At 44.9% G+C, this 22242-nt stretch overlaps 1 protein-coding gene across 1 annotated transcript in view; it reads right to left on the bottom strand.

Moving 5' to 3' along the window:
* The window catches only part of LOC135527785 (laminin subunit beta-2-like), a 77128-nt gene that overhangs the window by 47938 nt on the left and 6948 nt on the right, over window positions 1–22242 (bottom strand). Inside the window, exons 3-4 of the mRNA XM_064956347.1 lie at window positions 6877–7046; window positions 4005–4140 (exon numbers count right to left, since the gene is read on the bottom strand). Of these exons, the coding sequence (XP_064812419.1) occupies window positions 4005–4140; window positions 6877–7046 (306 nt within the window). The remainder of the gene's footprint in view (window positions 1–4004; window positions 4141–6876; window positions 7047–22242) is intronic.

Raw genomic sequence — 22242 nt, 5'->3', positions numbered from 1 at the left:
TTAATAGTGGGAACCAAGATTAGGCCTCTAATAATATGGCTTCTGTATGAGTTCATAGCAGAGGCAGCTGCATGTGAGGGCATGTCATGTTACCGAATGCAGAGGGGCAGAGATAATTGAGCACAAAACATCAAGTCAATGGTTCACTATACTTTGTCAAAAGATGGTGAAAACATGGTGAATTATTTTCTGTACAATGTTCAATTGCTGTATATACTGTACACTTAAAGGGATTCTCTGTACTTTTGTATTTAGACAGTAGTCTCTGATAATTAACATGTCGCATAACGCAGATACGTGCACGCTGTCATTGTCTCTCGCACTGCTGTGTGTGCATCTTGCTAGCTGTCACTCAAATGGCAAGGGGCGGAACTTCATTGGCTGGAACTCGAAACGTTAGGGGGCGGACCCACGTGTGAGAAATTGTAGGGAAAATGTCGCTGTACAGCTTCCAGTAAACCGTTCCTTTCAAACAAGGGATTTAGTGGCCACATGAGGTAAGACAGTAATTCTGCTCATAGATTATATGTGTATGAATGACACTTCCAACCCAAAGCATCGAGGCTCAGACAAACAGACTCCTGAACAGCTTCAATCCCCATAAGACTGTTAAATGGCTAACAACTACTGCTCTCTCTCTCTCCCACAGACTATCCACACTGACTCTATGTCCATCCACAGGTCACAACACACTCAGACATAATCTACGCTGCTGCTAAAATGATTATTGATTAGATGTATTACTGAATCACACTGCTGTCCATTGATTATTGATATATCTATTTATCCTGCTACTGGTCACTACTACTCCTGTTTACACATACAGTGCATTCGGAAAGTATTCAGACCCCTTGACGTTTTACACATTTTGTTACGTTACAGGCTTATTCTAAAATGTATTGAATTGTTATTTTTCCTCATCAATCTACACACAATACCCCTAAATGACTAACAACAGTTTTTCAGACATTTCTATAAAAAACTGAAACATCACATTTACAAAAGTATTCAGACCCTTTCCTCAGTACTTTGTTACTGCTCCTTTGGCAGCGATTACAGCCTCAAGTCTTCTTGGGTATGATGCTACAAGCTTGTCACACCTGCATTTGGGGAGTTTCACCCATTCCTCTCAACATCTCAAGCTCTGTCAGGTTGGATGGGGAGCTTCGCTGCACAGCTATTTTCCAGAGATGTTTGATCGGGTTCAAATCCGGGTTCTGGCTGGGCCACTCAAAGCCATTCATAGACTTGTCCCGAAGCCACTCCTGCGTTGTCTTCAGCTGGTTGCTGCTGGAGTAAAACTTGCGCTTTTATAAGCCTGTTCATTGCGCAATAATTATAAATGTAATCGTGTGTTTAAAAACTGTTTTGGTGCGCAATTAAAAAGAGATATTTTTTATTTCTCAACTGTTTTTTTTTAAATTGAAGCGCGCTTCCCATTCACCATTCAAGTCCAGGCAACAGGCTATCAGCATGTTACTGTTGGAAGGTGAACCTTCGCCCCAGTCTGAGGTCCTGAGCGCTCTGGAGCAGGTTTTCATCAAGGAACTCTCTGTACTTTGCTCCGTTCATCTTTCCCTCGATCCTGACTCGTCTCCTAGTCCCTGCTGCTGAAAAACATCCTGACTAAGCTCCCAGTCCACTGTTGATGAAAAACATCCCCACAGCATGATGCTGCCAACACCATGTTTCACCATAGGGATGGTGCCAGGTTTCCTCCAGATGTGAGGTTTGGCATTCAGGCCAAAGAGTTTAATCTTGGTTTCATCAGACCATAGAATCCTTTTTCTCATGGTCTGAGATTCCTTTGTGTGCCTTTTTGGTAAACTCCAAGCAGGCTGTCATGTTCCTTTTACTGAGGAGTGGCTTCCGTCTGGCCACTCTACCATGAAGGCCTGATTTCTGGAGTGCTGCAGAGATGGTTGTCCATCTGGAATGTTCTCCCATCTCCACAGAGGCACTCTGGAGCTCTGTCAGAGTGACCATCGGACTCCCCCGATTGCTCAGTTTGGCCGGCCGTCTTGGTGGTTTCAAACTTCTTCCCTTTAAGAATGATGGAGGTCAATGTGTTCTTGGGGACCTTCAATTCTGCAGAAATGTTTTGGTGCCCTTCTCCAGATCTATGCCTCGACACAATCCTGTCTCGGAGTACTATTGACAATTCCTTCGACGTCAAGGCTTAGTTTTTGCTCTGACATGCACTGTCAACTGTGGGACCTTATATAGACAGGTGTGTGCCTTTCAAAATCATGTCCAATCAATTGAATTTACCACAGGTGGATTCCAATCAAGTTGTAGAAACATCTCAAGGATGATCAATGGAAACAGGATGCACCTGAGCTCATTTTTGAGTCTCATAGCAAAGTGTCTGAATACTTTTGTAAATAAGGTATTTATGTTTTTAATACATTTGAAAAAAATCTAAAAACCTGTTTCCACTTTGCCATTTTGGGGTATTGTGATGTCATTATGGGGTATTGTGATGTCATTTGGGGGTATTGTGATGTCATTATGGGGTATTGTGATGTCATTTTGGGGTATTGTGTGTAGATTGATGAGAAAAAAGTCTTATTTAATCCATTTAAAAATAAGGCTGTAAGATAACAAAATGTGAGAAAAGGGAAGGGGTCTGAATACTTTCAGAATTTACTGTATATATTACCATCACTATATTACCATAAGAATTTATATATTCCTGTGACCAGTCAATTTTCAGCCCTGTTTACAGGTATATCCTACTTCCAGTCACCTTTTTACAGATGTAAGATCTTAATTTGAGCCAGTTTGCTACAGAAAGCCCACCTCATGTTGAATGAGTTACTGACCTGTATATACAACCACTCCAGTACCCCCTGCACATTGAATAAGGTACGGGTACTGACCTGTATATACATGCATTCTCGTGTTTCATTTAACTCTCATCGTAGTTCTCGTGTTTCATTTAACTCTCATCGTAGTTCTCGTGTTTCATTTAACTCTCCTCGTAGTTCTCGTGTTTCATTTAACACTCTTCGTAGTTCACGTGTTTCATTTAACTCTCATCGTAGTACTCGTGTTTCATTTAACTCTCCTCGTAGTTCTCGTGTTTCATTTAACTCTCATCGTAGTTCTCGTGTTTCATTTAACACTCTTCGTAGTTCTCGTGTTTCATTTAACTCTCCTCGTAGTACTCGTGTTTCATTTAACTCTCCTCGTAGTTCTCGTGTTTCATTTAACTCTCATCGTAGTTCTCGTGTTTCATTTAACTCTCCTCGTAGTTCTCGTGTTTCATTTAACTCTCATCGTAGTTCTCGTGTTTCATTTAACTCTCATCGTAGTTCTCGTGTTTCATTTAACTCTCATCGTCGTTCTCGTGTTTCATTTAACTCTCATCGTCGTTCTCGTGTTTCATTTAACTCTCATCGTCGTTCTCGTGTTTCATTTAACTCTCATCGTCGTTCTCGTGTTTCATTTAACTCTCATCGTAGTTCTCGTGTTTCATTTAACTCTCATCGTAGTTCTCGTGTTTCATTTAACTCTCATCGTAGTTCTCGTGTTTCATTTAACTCTCATCGTAGTTCTCGTGTTTCATTTAACTCTCATCGTAGTTCTCGTGTTTCATTTAACTCTCATCGTAGTTCTCGTGTTTCATTTAACTCTCATCGTAGTTCTCGTGTTTCATTTAACTCTCATCGTAGTTCTCGTGTTTCATTTAACTCTCATCGTAGTTCTCGTGTTTCATTTAACTCTCATCGTAGTTCTCGTGGGGTTTTTATATATGTACTTTTATTTGTTTATTATATTTTCTATTATTATCTATATTATTATTAACACTATATTGTTGGGAATGAGCTCTGAAGGTAAACATTGTACTGTTTAACACCTGTTGTATCCTGTGTGGCGAATAAACTTTACAAGTTGAAGCAGGAGGTTTAAAAAAATATTTACTGGTCGCCAAAGTTCTGGAGCATGTCTTTAAACATGGATGTGAATGAAACTCCAATGAATGCAATCTCAATTCTCACCATTCTCTGACTGCCACCAGGACTTCTTGCGGTGTGGTTTAAACGTTGTGATGACGTTCTCGATGCGGTGACTGATGGTGTTGTAGACTGGGTCATATGGCCGGCGAGAGTCACACTGGAAACATTTCTTCTCATCCTACAAATTCAATCAAATTTTATTAGTCACTTGCGCCGAATACAACAGACCTTATAGTGAAATGCTTACTTACGAGCCACTAACCAACAATGCAGTTAAAAAACAAATATGGATCAGAATAATAAACAAAAGTTACAAAAGCATTTAAAGCATTTAAAGAGCAACAGTAAAATAACAACAGCGAGACTATATACAGGAGGGTACCAGTGCAAATAGTCTGGGTAGACATTTGATTAGATGTTCAGGAGTCTTATGGCTTGGGGGTAGAAGCTGTTAAGCAGTCGCTTTGACCCAGACTTGGAGATCCGGTACCGCTTGCCGTGCGGTAGCAGAGAAAACAGTCTATGACTAGGGTGGCTGGAGTCTTTGACAATTTATAGGGCCTTCCTCTGACACCGCCTGGTATAGAGGTCCTGGATGGCAGGAAGCTTGGCCTCAGTGATGTACTGGGCCGTTCGTACTACCCTCTGTAGTGCCTTGCGGTTGGAGGCCGAGCAGTTGCCATACCAGGCAGTGATGCAACCAGTCAGGATGCTTTCGATGGTGCAGCTGTAGAACCATCTGCAAACTTAATGATGGTGTTGGAGTCGTGCCTGGCCGTGCAATCATGAGTGAACAGGGAATACAGGAGGGGGCTGAGCACGCTCCCCTGAGGGGCACCTGTGTTGAGGATCAGCGTGGCGGATGTGTCGTTACCTACCCATAACACCTGGGGGACGGCCCGTCAGGAAGTCCAGGATCCAGTTGCAGAGGGTGGTGTTTAGTCCCAGGGTCCTTAGCTTAGTGATGAGCTTTGAGGGCACTATGGTGTTGAACGCTGAGCTGTAGTCAATGAATAGCGTTCTCATATAGGTGTTCCTTTCGTCCAGGTGGGAAAGGGCAGTGTGGAGTGCAATAGAGACTGCATCATCTGTGGATCTGTTGAGGCAATATGCAAAATTGGAGTGGGTTTCTGGGATAATGGTGTTGATGTGAGCCATGACCAGCCTTTCGAAGCACTTCATGGCTACAGACGTGAGTGCCAGGGGTCGATAGTCATTTGGGCAGGGTACCTTAGTGTTCTTGGGCACAGGTACTATGGTGGTCTGCTTAAAACATGTTGGTATTATTGACTCGGACAGGGAGAGGTTGAAAATGTCAGTGAAGACACTTGCCAGTTGGTCAGCGCATGCTCGGAGTACACGTCCTGGTAATCCGTCTAGCCCTGCGGCTTTGTGAATGTTGACCTGTTTAAAGGTCTTACTCACATCGGCTGCAGAGAGCGTGATCACAGTCTTCCAGAACAGCTAGTGCTTTCATGCATGTTACAGTGTTATTTGCCTCGAAGCTGGAATAGAAGTAGTTTAGCTCGTCTGGTAGGCTTGTGTCACTGGGCAGCTCTCGGCTGTGCTTCCCTGTGTAGTCTGTAATGGTTTGCAGGCCCTGCCACATCCGACGAGCGTCAGACCCAGTGTAGTACGATTTGATCTTAGTCCTGTATTGACGCTTTGCCTGTTTGATGGTTCGTTGGAGGGCATAGTGGGATTTCTTATAAGCTTCCGGGTTAGAATCCTGCTCTTTGAAAGCGGCAGCTCTAGCCTTTAGCTCAGTGCGGATGTTGCCTGTAATCCATGGCTTCTAGTTGGGGTATGTACGTACTGTCACTGGGGACGACGTCCTCGATGCACTTATTGATGAAGCCAGTGACTGATGTGTTGTCTCCTCAATGCCATCGGAAGAATCCCGGAACATATTCCAGTCTGTACTAGCAAAACAGTCCTGTAGTTTAGCATCTGCTTCATCTGATAATTTTTTTTATTGATCTAGTCACTGGTGCTTCCTGCTTTAATTTTAGCTTGTAAGCAGGAATCAGGAGGATAGAATTCTGGTCAGATTTGCCAAATGGAGGGCGAGGGAGAGCTTTATATGCGTCGATGTGTGTGGAGTAAAAGTGGTCCAGAGTTTTTTTTCCTCTGGTTGCACATTTAACATGCTGATAGAAATTTGGTAAAACGGATTTAAGTTTCCCTGCATTAAAGTCCCCGGCTACTAGGAGCGCCACCTCTAGGTGAGCGTTTTCTTGTTTGCTTATGGCAGAATACAGCCCATTCAATGCTGTCTTAGTGCCAGCCTCAGTCTGTGGTGGCAAGTAAACAGCTACAAAAAATACAGATGAAAACTCTCTAGGTAGGTAGTGTGGTCTACAGTTTATCATGAGATACTCTACCTCAGGCGAGCAATAGCTCGAGACTTCCTTAGATATCGTGCACCAGCTGTTATTTACAGAACTATATAGTCCGGCACCCCTTGTCTTACCAGACGCCGCTGTTCTATCTTGCCGTTGCAGCGTATAACCAACCAGTATGTTGATAGTGTCGTTTTCCCGCCTCCTCTTCACGCAAATCACGGGGATCTGGGCCTGTCCCCAAGAAAGCAGTATATCGTTCGCGTCGGCCTCGTCAGACTCGTTAAAGGACAAAAAAGGATTCTGCTAGACCGTGGTGAGTCATCGCAATCCTGATGTCCAGAAGTTATTTTCGGTCATAAGAAACAGTAGTGGCAACATTATGTACAAAATAAGTATAAAAAATAAGTTGCAAACAACACAAATAAACAAACAAAAAAGCACAATCTGGGTCAGAGGTTAGGGGTCAGAGGTGACACAGGTCAGGAGTCAAACAGAAGCTCGGGACAGAAGGAGGTGAGATGGTAGGTGAGAGGATGTTGGGTACACACACACAGAGAAACATCACTTGCCTGTAGATGACTGACGATACAGTAAGGCTCTTTCTTCCTGGAGCCACAGGTAGACGAGGCCTTTAGGCTCTTCTCACGGCCCACCAACAGGTCTCCCGTTGCGGGGTAACAGCTGCCATGGGTACAGCCGTGGGCGTGGTCGGGCCCCTGGGCGGTGGCATAGGCTAGGGCTGGAGAATAAAGAAAAAGGAGAGGAGGTTAACAAAGGACAGGAAATGACATCACAGCTGGGCGTTATAGCAGAAAGTCGCTTAGAGTGAAGAAATTAAATTGAGTTTAGCTAGATCTCTCTCTCTCTCTTTCTTTCATGTCTGGCAAGACATTAGAGGACCATATGAACTCTAATCAGTACAGGAAAGGAAATCAAAAGAGGAAGTGGGCCTACGTTTAATCCAGAAACCAAAACAGAGCCCAACTGAAGTCGCTGCTACTTACCAATGTTGAAAAAATACATAGATTATCTTTTGGTAGTGATGAGCAATCAACCGAAATGCTTGTTATTTTTTCATTTTTTTAAAAACAAATTGACCGAAGTTGTTCAATTATTTGAATTCCATTTCATTTGTTTTTTTTTCTGTGAGCGCAATGCACAGTTTCTCTAGAGATAAATCAGATCCAGACTGAACTGTGTGATGTCGTAGGGAGTTTCTCTAGAGATACATCAGATCCAGACTGAACTGTGTGATGTAGTAGGGAGTTTCTCAAGAGATAAATCAAGCACGAATGGTGCGATGTATTCGGGAGTTGTAGTTTCTAATAGGCCAATATTCTACATAGTTTACTGACCATAATCATAATCCATGCGCAATCGAGAGGGATAGGGAGCAGCTGCTTCGTGAGGTATATCTACCTGAAAATATATGATCCAAGATTGATAGTTGGTATTGAGCAGTCATAAAAGTATGCCATATTTACTTTGAAGAACTACTAAAATAGTGATTGGGTCAGACAGCAGCTATGAGACAAGGACTTGGAATTAAATAACAAACTCAAATAAACTTAAAACAATTGTAATATACACAAGAACTTAAATATTTTATTAAAGTAATGTGAATAAATGATGTTTAGCGATAAGTGATAAGCAGTAATGGGAAGTCACTACCATTATGGGACTTTTATTAATGGTTTTATTCTGTTGTTACAGCATTCAACCCACATAATGCATAGTGCATTTAATGCCCCAAAAACTTTGGGAAACCGAAATGGAAAACAGTGATAATTTTTGTATTATCGAACCGACCTCAAAAAGCACTAATCGCTCTGCACTAACTTTTGGGGAATGTACTGGTTAGCTGGGGCTCCCTCTGCTGGTCAAGAATGGTTGACCTGATATGCCCACTCAACCTACAGCAGCTCAACCTACAGCAGCTCAACCTACAGCAGCTCAACCTACAGCAGCTCAACCTACAGCAGCTCAACCTACAGCAGTTCAACCTACAGCAGCTCAACCTACAGCAGCTCAACCTACAGCAGCTCAACCGGGAAACATAGCCAAAGGTCAACTGGGAGGTTAACGAGGCCAGCACAGCAGGAAGGTGTGTGTGTGTGTGTTTGTGCGTCCGCACGTGTGCATGTGAGCTTGTGTGTGCGCATCTGTGTGTGTTAGTCTGTGTGTGTTAGTCTGTGTGCATGTGCATGTGCATGCGTGTTTGTGTGACTTGCTACATTAAATGTGTGTGGGGAAGGGTTTCCGTTAGCCAGCTTTTGGCTGATAAAAAATAAATGAAAAGCTGTTGCCTGCCAAAAGGGCCATGAGAAAAAACATCTCATTGCTAATTATGTTTTTTATTCATCGATGGAAATACCTTTGTGCTTATTGAGGATCATCATGGGACGTTTTACTCCAAAGCATGATGTTTCCACCCCTATGCTTCACAGTAGGTATGATGTTCTTTGGATGCAACTCAGCATTCTTTGTCCTCCAAACACGACGAGTTGAGTTTTTACCAAAAAGTTATATTTTGGTTTCATCTGACCATATGACATTCTCCCAATCTTCTTCTGGATCATCCAAATGCTCTCTAGCAAACTTCAGACGGGCCTGGACATGTACAGGCTTAAGCAGGGGGACACGTCTGGCACTGCAGGATTTGAGTCCCTGGCGGCGTAGTGTGTTACTGATGGTAGGCTTTCTTACTTTGGTCCCAGCTCTCCGCAGGTCATTCGCAAACTAGAATGCTATTTGGTCCTAAACAGAGAGTACATAGCGGCAGAATACCTGACCACTGTGACTGACCCAAACATAAGGAAAGCTTTGACTATGTATAGACTCAGTGAGCATAGCCTTGCTATTGAGAAAGGCCGCCGTAGGCAGACATGGCTCTCAAGAGAAGACAGGCTATGTGCTCACTGCCCACAAAATTAGGTGGAAACTGAGCTGCACTTCCTAACCTCCTGCTAAATGTATGACCATATTAGAGAGACATATTTCCCTCAGATTACACAGATCCACAAAGAATTCGAAAACAAACCCAATTTTGATAAACTCCCATATCTACTGGGTGAAATTCCACAGTGCCATCACAGCAGCAAGATGTGTGACCTGTTGCCACAAGAAAAGGGCATCCAGTGAAGAACAAACACCATTGTAAATACCAACCATATTTATGCTTATTTATTTTCCCTTGTGTTCTTCAACCATGTGTACATTGTTACAACACTGTATATATACATAATGACATTTGTAATGTCTTTACTGTTTTGAAACTTCTGTGTGTGTAATGTTTAATTTTTATTGTTTATTTCACTTTTGTATATTACCTAGCTCACTTGCTTTGGCAATGTTAACACATTTTTCCCATGCCAATAAAGCCCCTTGAATTGAATTAAAAAATCTTTACTTCCCCCTCTTTCTAAGTTTCTAACAGATATTCTCATACCTGTCACATACAGAACCGCTCTCATCAGGTGCTGCTGTTTATAATGCAGTTTTCCTGCTAATCGCATTTTGGCAAATGATTGAAAATGACATTTTATCAGCTGCTTCATTACAGGAGTTGCTTGTTCTGTCAAGATGAATTACCATAATCCAAATGTGATTTCTGTGATGTCATTATGATCAGCCTAATGGGTTACACACTCATTGCATAAGTGTCCAGTAAATTTCTCAAATGGTCGGTAAAATTAAAATCTTCCCGGTCACATTGTCTGGCGCCACACCACGGAAACCCTGGTGTGAGGTGATTGAAAATAAACTTTTATGACACCCAACAGCCGTCAACATCCTGAAATAAATTCCTAGTGAAGCACTAGTGAGACCTGAAGGGCCTCAGTCTGACGAGAAGGGCCAGGGAGGAGGTCTGGCAGGAGGTCTGGCAGGATGTCTGGCAGGGTCTTACTGACAGGCTCTGTCTGTCTGTAACAGGTGCTTCTAATGTGCTCTATAATTACAGGAAGCAAAAACATGCAGCACACACAGAGAAAAACATGCAGCACACACAGAGATAAACATGCAGCACACACAGAGATAAACATGCAGCACACACAGAGATAAACATGCAGCACACACAGAGATAAACATGCAGCACACACAGAGATAAACATGCAGCACACACAGAGATAAACATGCAGCACACACAGAGATAAACATGCAGCACACACAGAGATAAACATGCAGCACACACAGAGATAAACATGCAGCACACACAGACATAAACATGCAGCACACACAGAGATAAACATGCAGCACAAACAGAGATAAACATGCAGCACACACAGAGAAACATGCAGCACACACAGAGATAAACATGCAGCACACACAGAGATAAACATGCAGCACACACAGAGATAAACATGCAGCACACACAGAGATAAACATGCAGCACACACAGAGATAAACATGCAGCACACACAGAGATAAACATGCAGCACACACAGAGATAAACATGCAGCACACACAGAGATAAACATGCAGCACACACAGAGATAAACATGCAGCACACACAGAGATAAACATGCAGCACACACAGAGATAAACATGCAGCACACACAGAGATAAACATGAAGAATCTACATTCAGTATGCTGCATATTGTGACAGTTTTAGGACTGCTTTGGACTGTGAGTCTCCTGGGAAAAGTCCTGAGGGGATTTCAACTGAAACACTCTCTAGTCTAGAGGAAACCTGGCAATCAGACAAGTCTCACACGGGTGCTACTGCCAGGCACCGAACACACACACACACACACACACACACACACACACACACACACACACACACTTGGCATTTACACAACACATAATAATGACTGTACCTGAGAAAAAGTCTAGATCGTATATTTCCTATGCAAACAGTGCATTTGTGTACACAGACAATGGTGGGAATAAGTTAAACATCTTTCTTTGTTGTTGTTATCGTAATGATGTAGTATTCCCTTTCCTGTTGCTTAAAACAAGAGCAACAACAAACTAAATGGCCTGACTGCCATGATAAACTTTTCTTCCTCTGGTGAAAAGGCTACAGTCTCTGGTCATGAGGAGTAAAGAGAGAGAGAGAGACGGAGAGAGATAGATGGAAAGAGAGATGGAAAGAGATAGGGAGAGAGATGGATAAATGGAGAGAGATGGAGAGAGCTAGAGATGGAAAGAGATAGAGATGGAGAGAAAGAGATGAGAGAGATAGAGAGAGAGCAAGAGAGAGAGAGAGGGAGAGAGAGTGAGAGAGAGAGATGGAAACAGATGGAGAGAGAGAGAAATATAGAGATGGATAGAGACTGTGATGGAGAGAGATAGAGGGAGAGAGAGATGGAGAGAGACAGAGATGGAGAGAAAGAGAGATGGAGAGCGAGAGGGGGAGAGAAAGAGAATGAGAGATAGAGAGGGGGAGAGAGAGATGGAGAAAAAGCCTAATACAAAGTGTTTGTAGAGAAATGAAGAGAACTCATCCAGGCTCAACATGATATCTATTTTGGTTGTTGGCACACACTCAAGCGTGTGTGTATTGTCTAAGTAGAGGGGAGATGGGAGTGGGGGGATAGACTGATGTACAGTCTATAATTTCAGGGCCTCCCCTAAACTCTTTTATCCTGTCTCTGCCTGCCTGCCTGCCTGCCTGCCTGCCTGCCTGCCTGCCTGTCTGTCTGTCGGCCTGCCTGCCTGCCGGTCTGCGTTGGAGAGCTTTCACAGACATCCTGGACAGAGACTGAGGGGAGTTGATGTCATAGTCCCTCCAGAACACAACACTATTGGCGCACCAGGTTCTATACTGTTTAGCCGTCCTCCAACTGAAATACTTTTTCATTTCAGTATGTATTTCTCCAGGGTGAGAGTTATTTTGATCAAAGCACAGTGTGTGAGAAGAGGACCTGTATGTGATGAGTAACCATTCATCTCTTTCTGTCATACAGAAATAAGTCAAAATTAAAAAAATCACACTTGCTATGCTATGATAACATACTGGTGGAAATGGGTTGATGGTTGACTAGGCAGCAGAGTGAGTTAAATGGTTGACTAGGCAGCAGAGTGAGTTAAATGGTTGACTAGGCAGCAGTATGAGTTAAATGGTTGACTAGGCAGCAGAGTGAGTTAAATAGTGATGGTTGACTAGGCAGCAGTATGAGTTAAATGGTTGACTAGGCAGCAGAGTGAGTTAAATGGTTGACTAGGCAGCAGAGTGAGTTAAATAGTGATGGTTGACTAGGCAGCAGTACGAGTTAAATAGTGATGGTTGACTAGGCAGCAGTATGAGTTAAATGGTTGACTAGGCAGCACAGTGAGTTAAATGGTTGACTAGGCAGCAGAGTGAGTTAAATGGTTGACTAGGCAGCAGAGTGAGTTAAATGGTTGACTAGGCAGCAATATGAGTTAAATGGTTGACTAGGCAGCAGTATGAGTTAAATAGTGATGGTTGACTAGGCAGCAGAGTGAGTTAAATGGTTGACTAGGCAGCAGAGTGAGTTAAATGGTTGACTAGGCAGCAGAGTGAGTTAAATGGTTGACTAGGCAGCAGAGTGAGTTAAATGGTTGACTAGGCAGCAGAGTGAGTTAAATGGTTGACTAGGCAGCAGTATGAGTTAAATAGTGATGGTTGACTAGGCAGCAGTATGAGTTAAATAGTGATGGTTGACTAGGCAGCAGAGTGAGTTAACTGGTTGACTAGGCAGCAGAGTGAGTTAAATAGTGATGGTTGACTAGGCAGCAGTGTGAGTTAAATAGTGACGGTTGACTAGGCAGCAGTATGAGTTAAATAGTGATGGTTGACTAGGCAGCAGTGTGAGTTAAATAGTGACGGTTGACTAGGCAGCAGTATGAGTTAAATAGTGATGGTTGACTAGGCAGCAGTATGAGTTAAATAGTGATGGTTGACTAGGCAGCAGTATGAGTTAAATAGTGATGGTTGACTAGGCAGCAGTGTGAGTTAAATAGTGACGGTTGACTCGGCAGCAGTATGAGTTAAATGGCAGTATGAGTTAAATGGTAAAATAGTGATGTTTGACTAGGCAGCAGTATGAGTTAAATAGTGACGGTTGACTAGGCAGCAGTGTTGCGTTCTCATCTCAGCAGCTCTCTGTCTGCCATTTTCTCCTCCTACCCATACATGGACAGGCAGGGCCAGGGAGGAATGCAGACCAGGCTGACAGCTGAGAGGGAGGCGTATCTCAGAGCTAACAAAGAACTGAGTGGGGCTATAGTCTAGCCACAGACTACTTTTTATTTATTTATTGAACCTTTATTTAACTCGGCAAGTCATTTAAGAACAAATTATTATTTACAATGACGGCCTACACCTGCCAAACCCGGACGACGCTGGGCAAATTGTGTGCCTCCCTATAGGACTCCCAATCACTGCCGGTTGTGATACAGCTTGGAATCGAACCAGAGTGTCTGTAGTGACGCATCTAGCACTGAGATACAGTGCCTTAGACCACTGCGCCACTCGGGAGCCAACTACTAGGAGATAGTGCTGTTGTATAGCCTACCCACAGACCAGTCGAGGGTGAGATACAAGCCCTGCTGTTGAGCTATTAGCCTAGCCTAGTGTTAGCCATAGACCAGACGTCCTTATGTTGAGCTAGCCTAGCTACAGATTAGGAGAGGTTGAGATACAAGACCTGTCATTGAGCTATTAGCCTAGCATTAGCCACAGACCAGAAGGACAAGTCCTACTGTTGAGCTAGCCTAGCATTAGCCACAGACAAGAAGTACAAGTCCTACTGTTGAGCTAGCCTAGCATTAGCCACAGACCAGAAGGACAAGTCCTACTGTTGAGCTAGCCTAGCATTAGCCACAGACCAGAAGGACAAGTCCTACTGTTGAGCTAGCCTAGCATTAGCCACAGACCAGAAGGACAAGTCCTACTGTTGAGCTAGCCTAGCATTAGCCACAGACCAGAAGGACAAGTCCTACTGTTGAGCTAGCCTAGCATTAGCCACAGACCAGAAGGACAAGTCCTACTGTTGAGCTAGCCTAGCATTAGCCACAGACCAGAAGGACAAGTCCTACTGTTGAGCTAGCCTAGCATTAGCCACAGACCAGAAGGACAAGTCCTACTGTTGAGATAGCCTAGCATTAGCCACAGACCAGAAGGACAAGTCCTACTGTTGAGCTAGCCTAGCATTAGCCACAGACCAGAAGTACAAGTCCTACTGTTGAGCTCGGTGCTAACAAGTAGAAACATCTGCCACTTACACGATTGAATGAGAAATTTGGCAGAATTAAAGAGATCAAATCCATAAAAATGTAATGTGCTCTGAACATCATTATAATTCTCTGTCAACAGGACATTTTAGTGATTGTTTCCTCTCCTCTGCACTATACTGAACTGCACATGTACTCTGTACTGCTAATGTGGTTTATTATGTGTATAATAATAGTTATTTCCACCTCTTCGGAAAACAAGTGTAATTAGTTTAGACTGAACAGCTCCCCAGCATTCTCTCTGGTCTGCAGTCGGCCTTGCCCTCGGCTAATCTGCCTGGACCAGATGGGCTTTTCTCTCCTCTCTCTCTCTCTCTCTCTCTCTCTCTCTCTCTCTCTCTCTCTCTCTCTCTCTGTCTGTCTGTCTGTCTGTCTGTCTGTCTGTCTGTCTGTGTGTGTGTGTGTGTGTGTGTGTGTGTGTACGCTAAACCCCACTGCCTGTCCTGGCACTCTCTGGAATGACGGCTGTGCCTGTCAGCTGGTGACTCACTCTGTCTCTTCTACTTTTCCTCAACTTTCAATAAAGTTGTTTAGCACTATGTGTTCCTAGTAGGATAATAAAAGCCTCCAGTCGTTGTCTCCACGGTGAGAGCAGCAGGGATCTGATCTCTTTGACATGTCACCGGGTTGTGTTTGGAGACAGACAGGGGGCGGATGGCGATGTGACATCAAGAAGAAACATTCCAATCTGACTGGGTGACAAAGACGAAAAGGAATCTGCTGTCAGCACCTTCCTGGGTGTGAACACTGGAACCAATCACCAAGACAAACACAATCACATACAGTACACGCATACACAGACAGACAGTCATAAAATATGAAAGGGAGATTGCACCCCCCAAAGAGAGAGCTATGGAGAGGACACTACAGTACATCTAGAACACTTGTTTTTAGGTGATGGCAGCATTTGGAGCTCTTGGCACAGCTTGAGTGAGAATTGAGTAAACAGAATAAGAGTAGCGCCGCAGACAAACGTCACTGCTTGACATCCTGTTCCTGACCTGAATGTGGGTGTGGCTTTGAGACAGCACAGGGATATATAGAACTGGCACAGAGCCAACTCGCCTCCACAGGGCAGGAAAAAGTCAAATTAGCCTCCACATGGCAGGAGAAAGTCAAATTAGCCTCCACGGGGCAGGAGAAAGTCCAATTAGCCTCCACAGGGCAGGAGAAAGTCAAACTAGCCTCCACAGGGCAGGAGAAAGTCAAACTAGCCTCCACATGGCAGGAGAAAGTCAAACTAGCCTCCACGGGGCAGGAGAAAGTCAAACTAGCCTCCACATGGCAGGAGAAAGTCAAACTAGCCTCCACGGGGCAGGAGAAAGTCAAACTAGCCTCCACAGGGCAGGAGAAAGTCAAACGAGCCTCCACAGGGCAGGAGAAAGTCAAACGAGCCTCCACATGGCAGGAGAAAGTCAAACTAGCCTCCACGGGGCAGGAGAAAGTCAAACTAGAATCCACAGGGCAGGAGAAAGTCCAAATAGCCTCCAAGGGGCAGGAGAAAGTCAAACTAGCCTCCACGGGGCAGGAGAAAGTCAAACTAGAATCCACAGAGCAGGAGAAAGTCCAAATAGCCTCCAAGGGGCAGGAGAAAGTCAAACTAGAATCCACAGGGCAGGAGAAAGTCAAATTAGCCTCCACAGGGCAGGAGAAAGTCAAACTAGCCTCCACAGGGCAGGAGAAAGTCAAACTAGCCTCCACGGGGCAGGAGAAAGTCAAACTAGCCTTTACATGGTATGAGAAAGTCAAACTAGCCTCCACAGGGCAAGAGAAAGTCAAACTAACCTCCACAGGGCAGGAGAAAGTCAAACTAGCCTCCACATGGCAGGAGAAAGTCAAACTGGCCTCCACATGGTATGAGAAAGTCAAACTAGCCTTCCCAGGGCAGGAGAAAGTCAAACTAGCCTCCACAGGGCAGGAGAAAGTCAAACTTGCATCCACAGGGCAGGAGAAAGTCAAACTAGCCTCCACATGGTATGAGAAAGTCAAACTAGCCTTCCCAGGGCAGGAGAAAGTCAAACTAGCCTCCAAATGGTATGAGAAAGTCAAACTAGCCTTCCCAGGGCAGGAGAAAGTCAAACTAGCCTCCACAGGGCAGGAGAATGTCAAACTAGCATCCACAGGGCAGGAGAAAGTCAAACTAGCATCCACATGGTATGAGAAAGTCAAACTAGCCTTCCCAGGGCAGGAGAAAGTCAAACTTGCGTCCACAGGGCAGGAGAAAGTCAAACTTGCATCCACAGGGCAGGAGAAAGTCAAACTAGCCTCCACAGGGCAGGAGAAAGTCAAACTTGCATCCACAGGGCAGGAGAAAGTCAAACTAGCCTCCACATGGTATGAGAAAGTCAAACTAGCCTTCCCAGGGCAGGAGAAAGTCAAACTAGCCTCCACATGGTATGAGAAAGTCAAACTAGCCTTCCCAGGGCAGGAGAAAGTCAAACTAGCCTCCACAGGGCAGGAGAATGTCAAACTAGCATCCACAGGGCAGGAGAAAGTCAAACTAGCATCCACATGGTATGAGAAAGTCAAACTAGCCTTCCCAGGGCAGGAGAAAGTCAAACTTGCATCCACAGGGCAGGAGAAAGTCAAACTTGCATCCACAGGGCAGGAGAAAGTCAAACTAGCCTCCACAGGGCAGGAGAAAGTCAAACTAGCCTCCACGGGTCAGGAGAAAGTCAAACTAGCCTTCCCAGGGCAGGAGAAAGTCAAACTAGCCTCCACATGGTATGAGAAAGTCAAACTAGCCTCCACAGGGCAGGAGAAAGTCAAACTAGAATCCACAGGGCAGGAGAAAGTCAAACTAGAATCCACAGGGCAGGAGAAAGTCAAACTAGCCTCCACATGGTATGAGAAAGTCAAACTAGCCTCCACAGGGCAGGAGAAAGTCAAACTAGAATCCACAGGGCAGGAGAAAGTCAAACTAGCCTCCACAGGGCAGGAGAAAGTCAAACTAGAATCCACGGGGCAGGAGGCTAGTTCCGCTCTCTCTCTGGTCTCTCTCTCTTATCCCTCCCCTCTCTCTCTGGTCTCTCTCTCTTATCCCTCACCTCTCTCTCTGGTCTCTCTCTCTCCTCCATCACCTCTCTCTCTGGTCTCTCTCTGTCCTCCCTCCCCTCTCTCTGGTCTCTCTCTCTTATCCCTCACCTCTCTCTCTGGTCTCTCTCTCTCCTCCATCACCTCTCTCTCTGGTCTCTCTCTGTCCTCCCTCCCCTCTCTCTCTGGTCTCTCTCTCTTATCCCTCACCTCTCTCTCTGGTCTCTCTCTCTCCTCCATCACCTCTCTCTCTGGTCTCTCTCTGTCCTCCCTCCCCTCTCTATCTGGTCTCTCTCTCCTTCCTCCCCCTTCTCTCTGGTCTCTCTCTCCTCCCTCCCCTCTCTCTCTTATCCCTCACCTCTCTCTCTGGTCTCTCTCTCTCCTCCATCACCTCTCTCTCTGGTCTCTCTCTGTCCTCCCTCCCCTCTCTATCTGGTCTCTCTCTTATCCCTCACCTCTCTCTCTGGTCCTTCTCTCTCCTCCCTCCCCTCTCTCTCTGGTCTCTCTCCTTCCTCCCCCTTCTCTCTGGTCTCTCTCTCCTCCCTCCCCTCTCTCTCTGGTCTCTTCTAATGAGCCATCCACTCCCACATCCAGAGTAAAGCGCCTCTCTCCTCCCTTCCAGCATGGAATCCTGGGAATCTCCATGTAGATGGTGATTCCTCTGGGGGAGGGGGGGCTTAGGCAGATTATCTGAGTAGGGATGTAAAGCAGAACTCCTGAGTGACCCTTGTTACCGTAGTGCTGCGCTGAGAGAGCCCTGCCAAGTTACTTACCCAGTCCCTAAGAGTAACGAGTCCTGCCACAGGGAAGCATCTGCTCCTGCTGAGTGTAAATCACCCTGGTTCTTCCACTCTGGTCTCCAGAGTCCTGCTTCAGCCCCGGACCGTTGCCATACATCCTATGCCCTTTGGTACTCCCAAGTCCCAGATCTGTTCAGTCACCAGCCCCTGGCCATGCTATTATTCAGTGGAAGTCTACGTGGGCAGTCAGACACTACATGTGCAGCAGATGTTGGCTGCAGCCAGCCAGTCAAGTAGCTGTGGGTTTGATTTACTGACTAGTGATTTCCGTTTGCTCTTTCACCAGCTGGAGTAACGGATGGAGATTCACTCAAATCCTCCACTGGAGCACATGGACATTAGCTAAAAAAATAAAAAATAAAGTGTTTTTATTTAACTAGGCAAGTCTGTTAAGAACAAATTCTTATTTACAATGACGGCCGACCCCCGGCCAGACCCTGACGCTGGGCCAACTGTTAAATTCATGTTCAGCCCTTCCTTCTCACTCATCTACAACTGGGCAAGTTTAACTGGTTTCATTTTTTATTTTACCAGGAAAGTCAGTTAAGAACAAATTCTCATTTACAATGACGGCCTAGGAACAATGGGTTACCTGTTTGGGGCAGAACGACAGATTTTTACCTTGTCTGGGATTCGATTGAGCAACCTTTCGGTTACTGGCCCAACACTCTAACCTGCCGCCCCAAACTAATCACACGTGTTTCTACTTAAAGTACATAGGGGATTTGTAATTGTGATCCAAGTGCACTCCATTTTCCTGATACATTTTATCAGAGACACAATCAAAGACTTTTGTGTACATCTGTCTGGTATTTAAATTGATTTAATGTACAATCTCTGAATAACCTTGAGATTAGGGATAAGTCTGTTCTCTCCGTGTGTGAGTGTGTGTGTGTATTAGTCGGTTCTTCTATCCTTGTGGGGACCTAAAATCCGTCTCAAGGATGGTTAAACAAAGAACATTTATCACGTCCCCATGAGGACAAAGGCTATTTTAAGGTTACAATTAGGGTTAGAATTAGGTTAGGTTTACGGGTAAGATTTAGGGTTAGAGGAAATATGATTTTAAATGGAAATACATACACGGAAAAACTAAATATATATATGTGTGTGTGTGTGTGTGTGTGTGTGTGTGTGTGTGTGTGTGTGTGTGTGTGTGTGTGTGTGTGTGTGTGTGTGTGTGTGTGTGTGTGTGTGTGTGTGTGTGTGTGTGTGTGTGTGTGTGTGTGACTGAGCCTGAGCCTGAGCCTGCCTCCGTTCATATGTGTGATGGTTGGAAGCCATTTTTCTTTTCAGTTGAACCAAGACTAGCAGCTGACCTTTCCTGTCCCTTGGGACACAGAGAGATGACCTGGATAAGCCAGACACTTCCTGTCATTTCCCTCCAGGTATCACCAGAGATGAGTAATGAATCAAGGAAGAGGTAAGAAATCTCACTTACAAGATGACTGCAACACCTTCTGGCCACATGTTCACAATTTCACACATCAACATAAAGAGTTTATTTCCAAAACGCTACATCCACCAGTTTTTCCACATGTGTTTTTCCCCATCAGAAATGATTGCTTATGGGTACCGCCATGTGTTTGTAAAGTACTACCGTTTCCAGATGTTTTATTTAAATGTTTTAGATGTGTATGAAAATGTGTTTTTTGCTCAACGCTATAGCTATTGTTTAGCCGAAATGGAATGTTCGCATTCTGTATATTTGACTGTTATATGTGGTTTTCTCACCTAGCTATTTTAAAGGGGTACTTTGGGATTTAGGCAATGAGATCCTTTATTTTCTTCTCCAGAGTCAAAAGAACTTACGGACACCATTTGTATGTCTCTGTTGTCTAGTATGAAGGAAGTTAGAGGTAGTTTCGTAAGACGATGCTAACGAGCATTAGGGCAATGACTGGAACTTAGCAATTGCGCTAGCGTTAGTTAGCAACACCCTTCAAACTGCACTAGTACCATTATCACAGTATACCTGGATATATAATTGCTTGGTCACCTCACCTTGTTACCTGTACTTCAAATCAAATCAAATTTTATTTGTCACATACACATGGTTAGCAGATGTTAATGCGAGTGTAGCGAAATGCTTGTGCTTCTAGTTCCGACAATGCAGTAATAACCAACAAGTAATCTAACTAACAATTCCTAAACTACTGTCTTATACACAGTGTAAGGGGATAAAGAATATGTACATAAGGATATATGAATGAGTGATGGTACAGAGCAGCATAGGCAAGATACAGTAGATGGTAGAGTACAGTATATACATATGAGATGAGTATGTAAACAAAGTGGCATAGTTAAAGTGGCTAGTGATACATGTATTACATAAGGATGCAGTCGATGATATAGAGTACAGTATATACGTATGCATATGAGATGAATAATGTAGGGTAAGTAACATTATATAAGGTAGCATTGTTTAAAGTGGCTAGTGATATATTTACATCATTTCCCATCAATTCCCATTATTGAAGTGGCTGGAGTTGAGTCAGTGTCAGTGTGTTGGCAGCAGCCACTCAATGTTAGTGGTTGCTGTTTAACAGTCTGATGGCCTTGAGATAGAAGCTGTTTTTCAGTCTCTCGGTCCCAGCTTTGATGCACCTGTACTGACCTCGCCTTCTGGATGATAGCGGGGTGAACAGGCAGTGGCTCGGGTGGTTGATGTCCTTGATGATCTTTATGGCCTTCCTGTAACATCGGGTGGTGTAGGTGTCCTGGAGGGCAGGTAGTTTGCCCCCGTGATGCGTTGTGCAGACCTCACTACCCTCTGGAGAGCCTTGCAGTTGAGGGCGGAGCAGTTGCCGTACCAGGCGGTGATACAGCCCGCCAGGATGCTCTCGATTGTGCATCTGTAGAAGTTTGTGAGTGCTTTTGGTGACAAACCGAATTTCTTCAGCCTCCTGAGGTTGAAGAGGCGCTGCTGCGCCTTCTTCACGATGCTGTCTGTGTGAGTGGACCAATTCAGTTTGTCTGTGATGTGTATGCCGAGGAACTTAAAATTTGCTACTCTCTCCACTACTGTTCCATCGATGTGGATAGGGGGGTGTTCCCTCTGCTGTTTCCTGAAGTCCACAATCATCTCCTTAGTTTTGTTGACGTTGAGTGTGAGGTTATTTTCCTGACACCACACTCCGAGGGCCCTCACCTCCTCCCTGTAGGCCGTCTCGTCGTTGTTGGTAATCAAGCCTACCACTGTTGTGTCGTCCGCAAACTTGATGATTGAGTTGGAAGCGTGCGTGGCCACGCAGTCGTGGGTGAACAGGGAGTACAGGAGAGGGCTCAGAACGCACCCTTGTGGGGCCCCAGTGTTGAGGATCAGCGGGAATGAGAGGTTGTTACCTACCCTCACCACCTGGGGGCGGCCCGTCAGGAAGTCCAGTACCCAGTTGCACAGGGCGGGGTCGAGACCCAGGGTCTCGAGCTTGATGACGAGCTTGGAGGGTACTATGGTGTTGAATGCCGAGCTGTAGTCGATGAACAGCATTCTCACATAGGTATTCCTCTTGTCCAGATGGGTTAGGGCAGTGTGCAGTGTGGTTGAGATTGCATCGTCTGTGGACCTATTTGGGCGGTAAGCAAATTGGAGTGGGTCTAGGGTGTCAGGTAGGGTGGAGGTGACATGGTCCTTGACTAGTCTCTCAAAGCACTTCATGATGACGGAAGTGAGTGCTACGGGGTGGTAGTAGTTTAGCTCAGTTACCTTAGCTTTCTTGGGAACAGGAACAATGGTGGCCATCTTGAAGCATGTGGGAACAGCAGGCTGGTATAGGGATTGATTGAATATGTCCGTAAACACACCAGCCAGCTGGTCTGCGCATGCTCTGAGGGCGCGGCTGGGGATGCCGTCTGGGCCTGCAGCCTTGCGAGGGTTAACACGTTTAAATGTTTTACTC

The sequence above is a fragment of the Oncorhynchus masou genome, chromosome 33, assembly GCF_036934945.1.
Source record: "Oncorhynchus masou masou isolate Uvic2021 chromosome 33, UVic_Omas_1.1, whole genome shotgun sequence".
Classification (NCBI taxonomy): Eukaryota; Metazoa; Chordata; class Actinopteri; order Salmoniformes; family Salmonidae; genus Oncorhynchus; species Oncorhynchus masou.
This window is presented reverse-complemented; position numbering and strand designations above follow the sequence as displayed.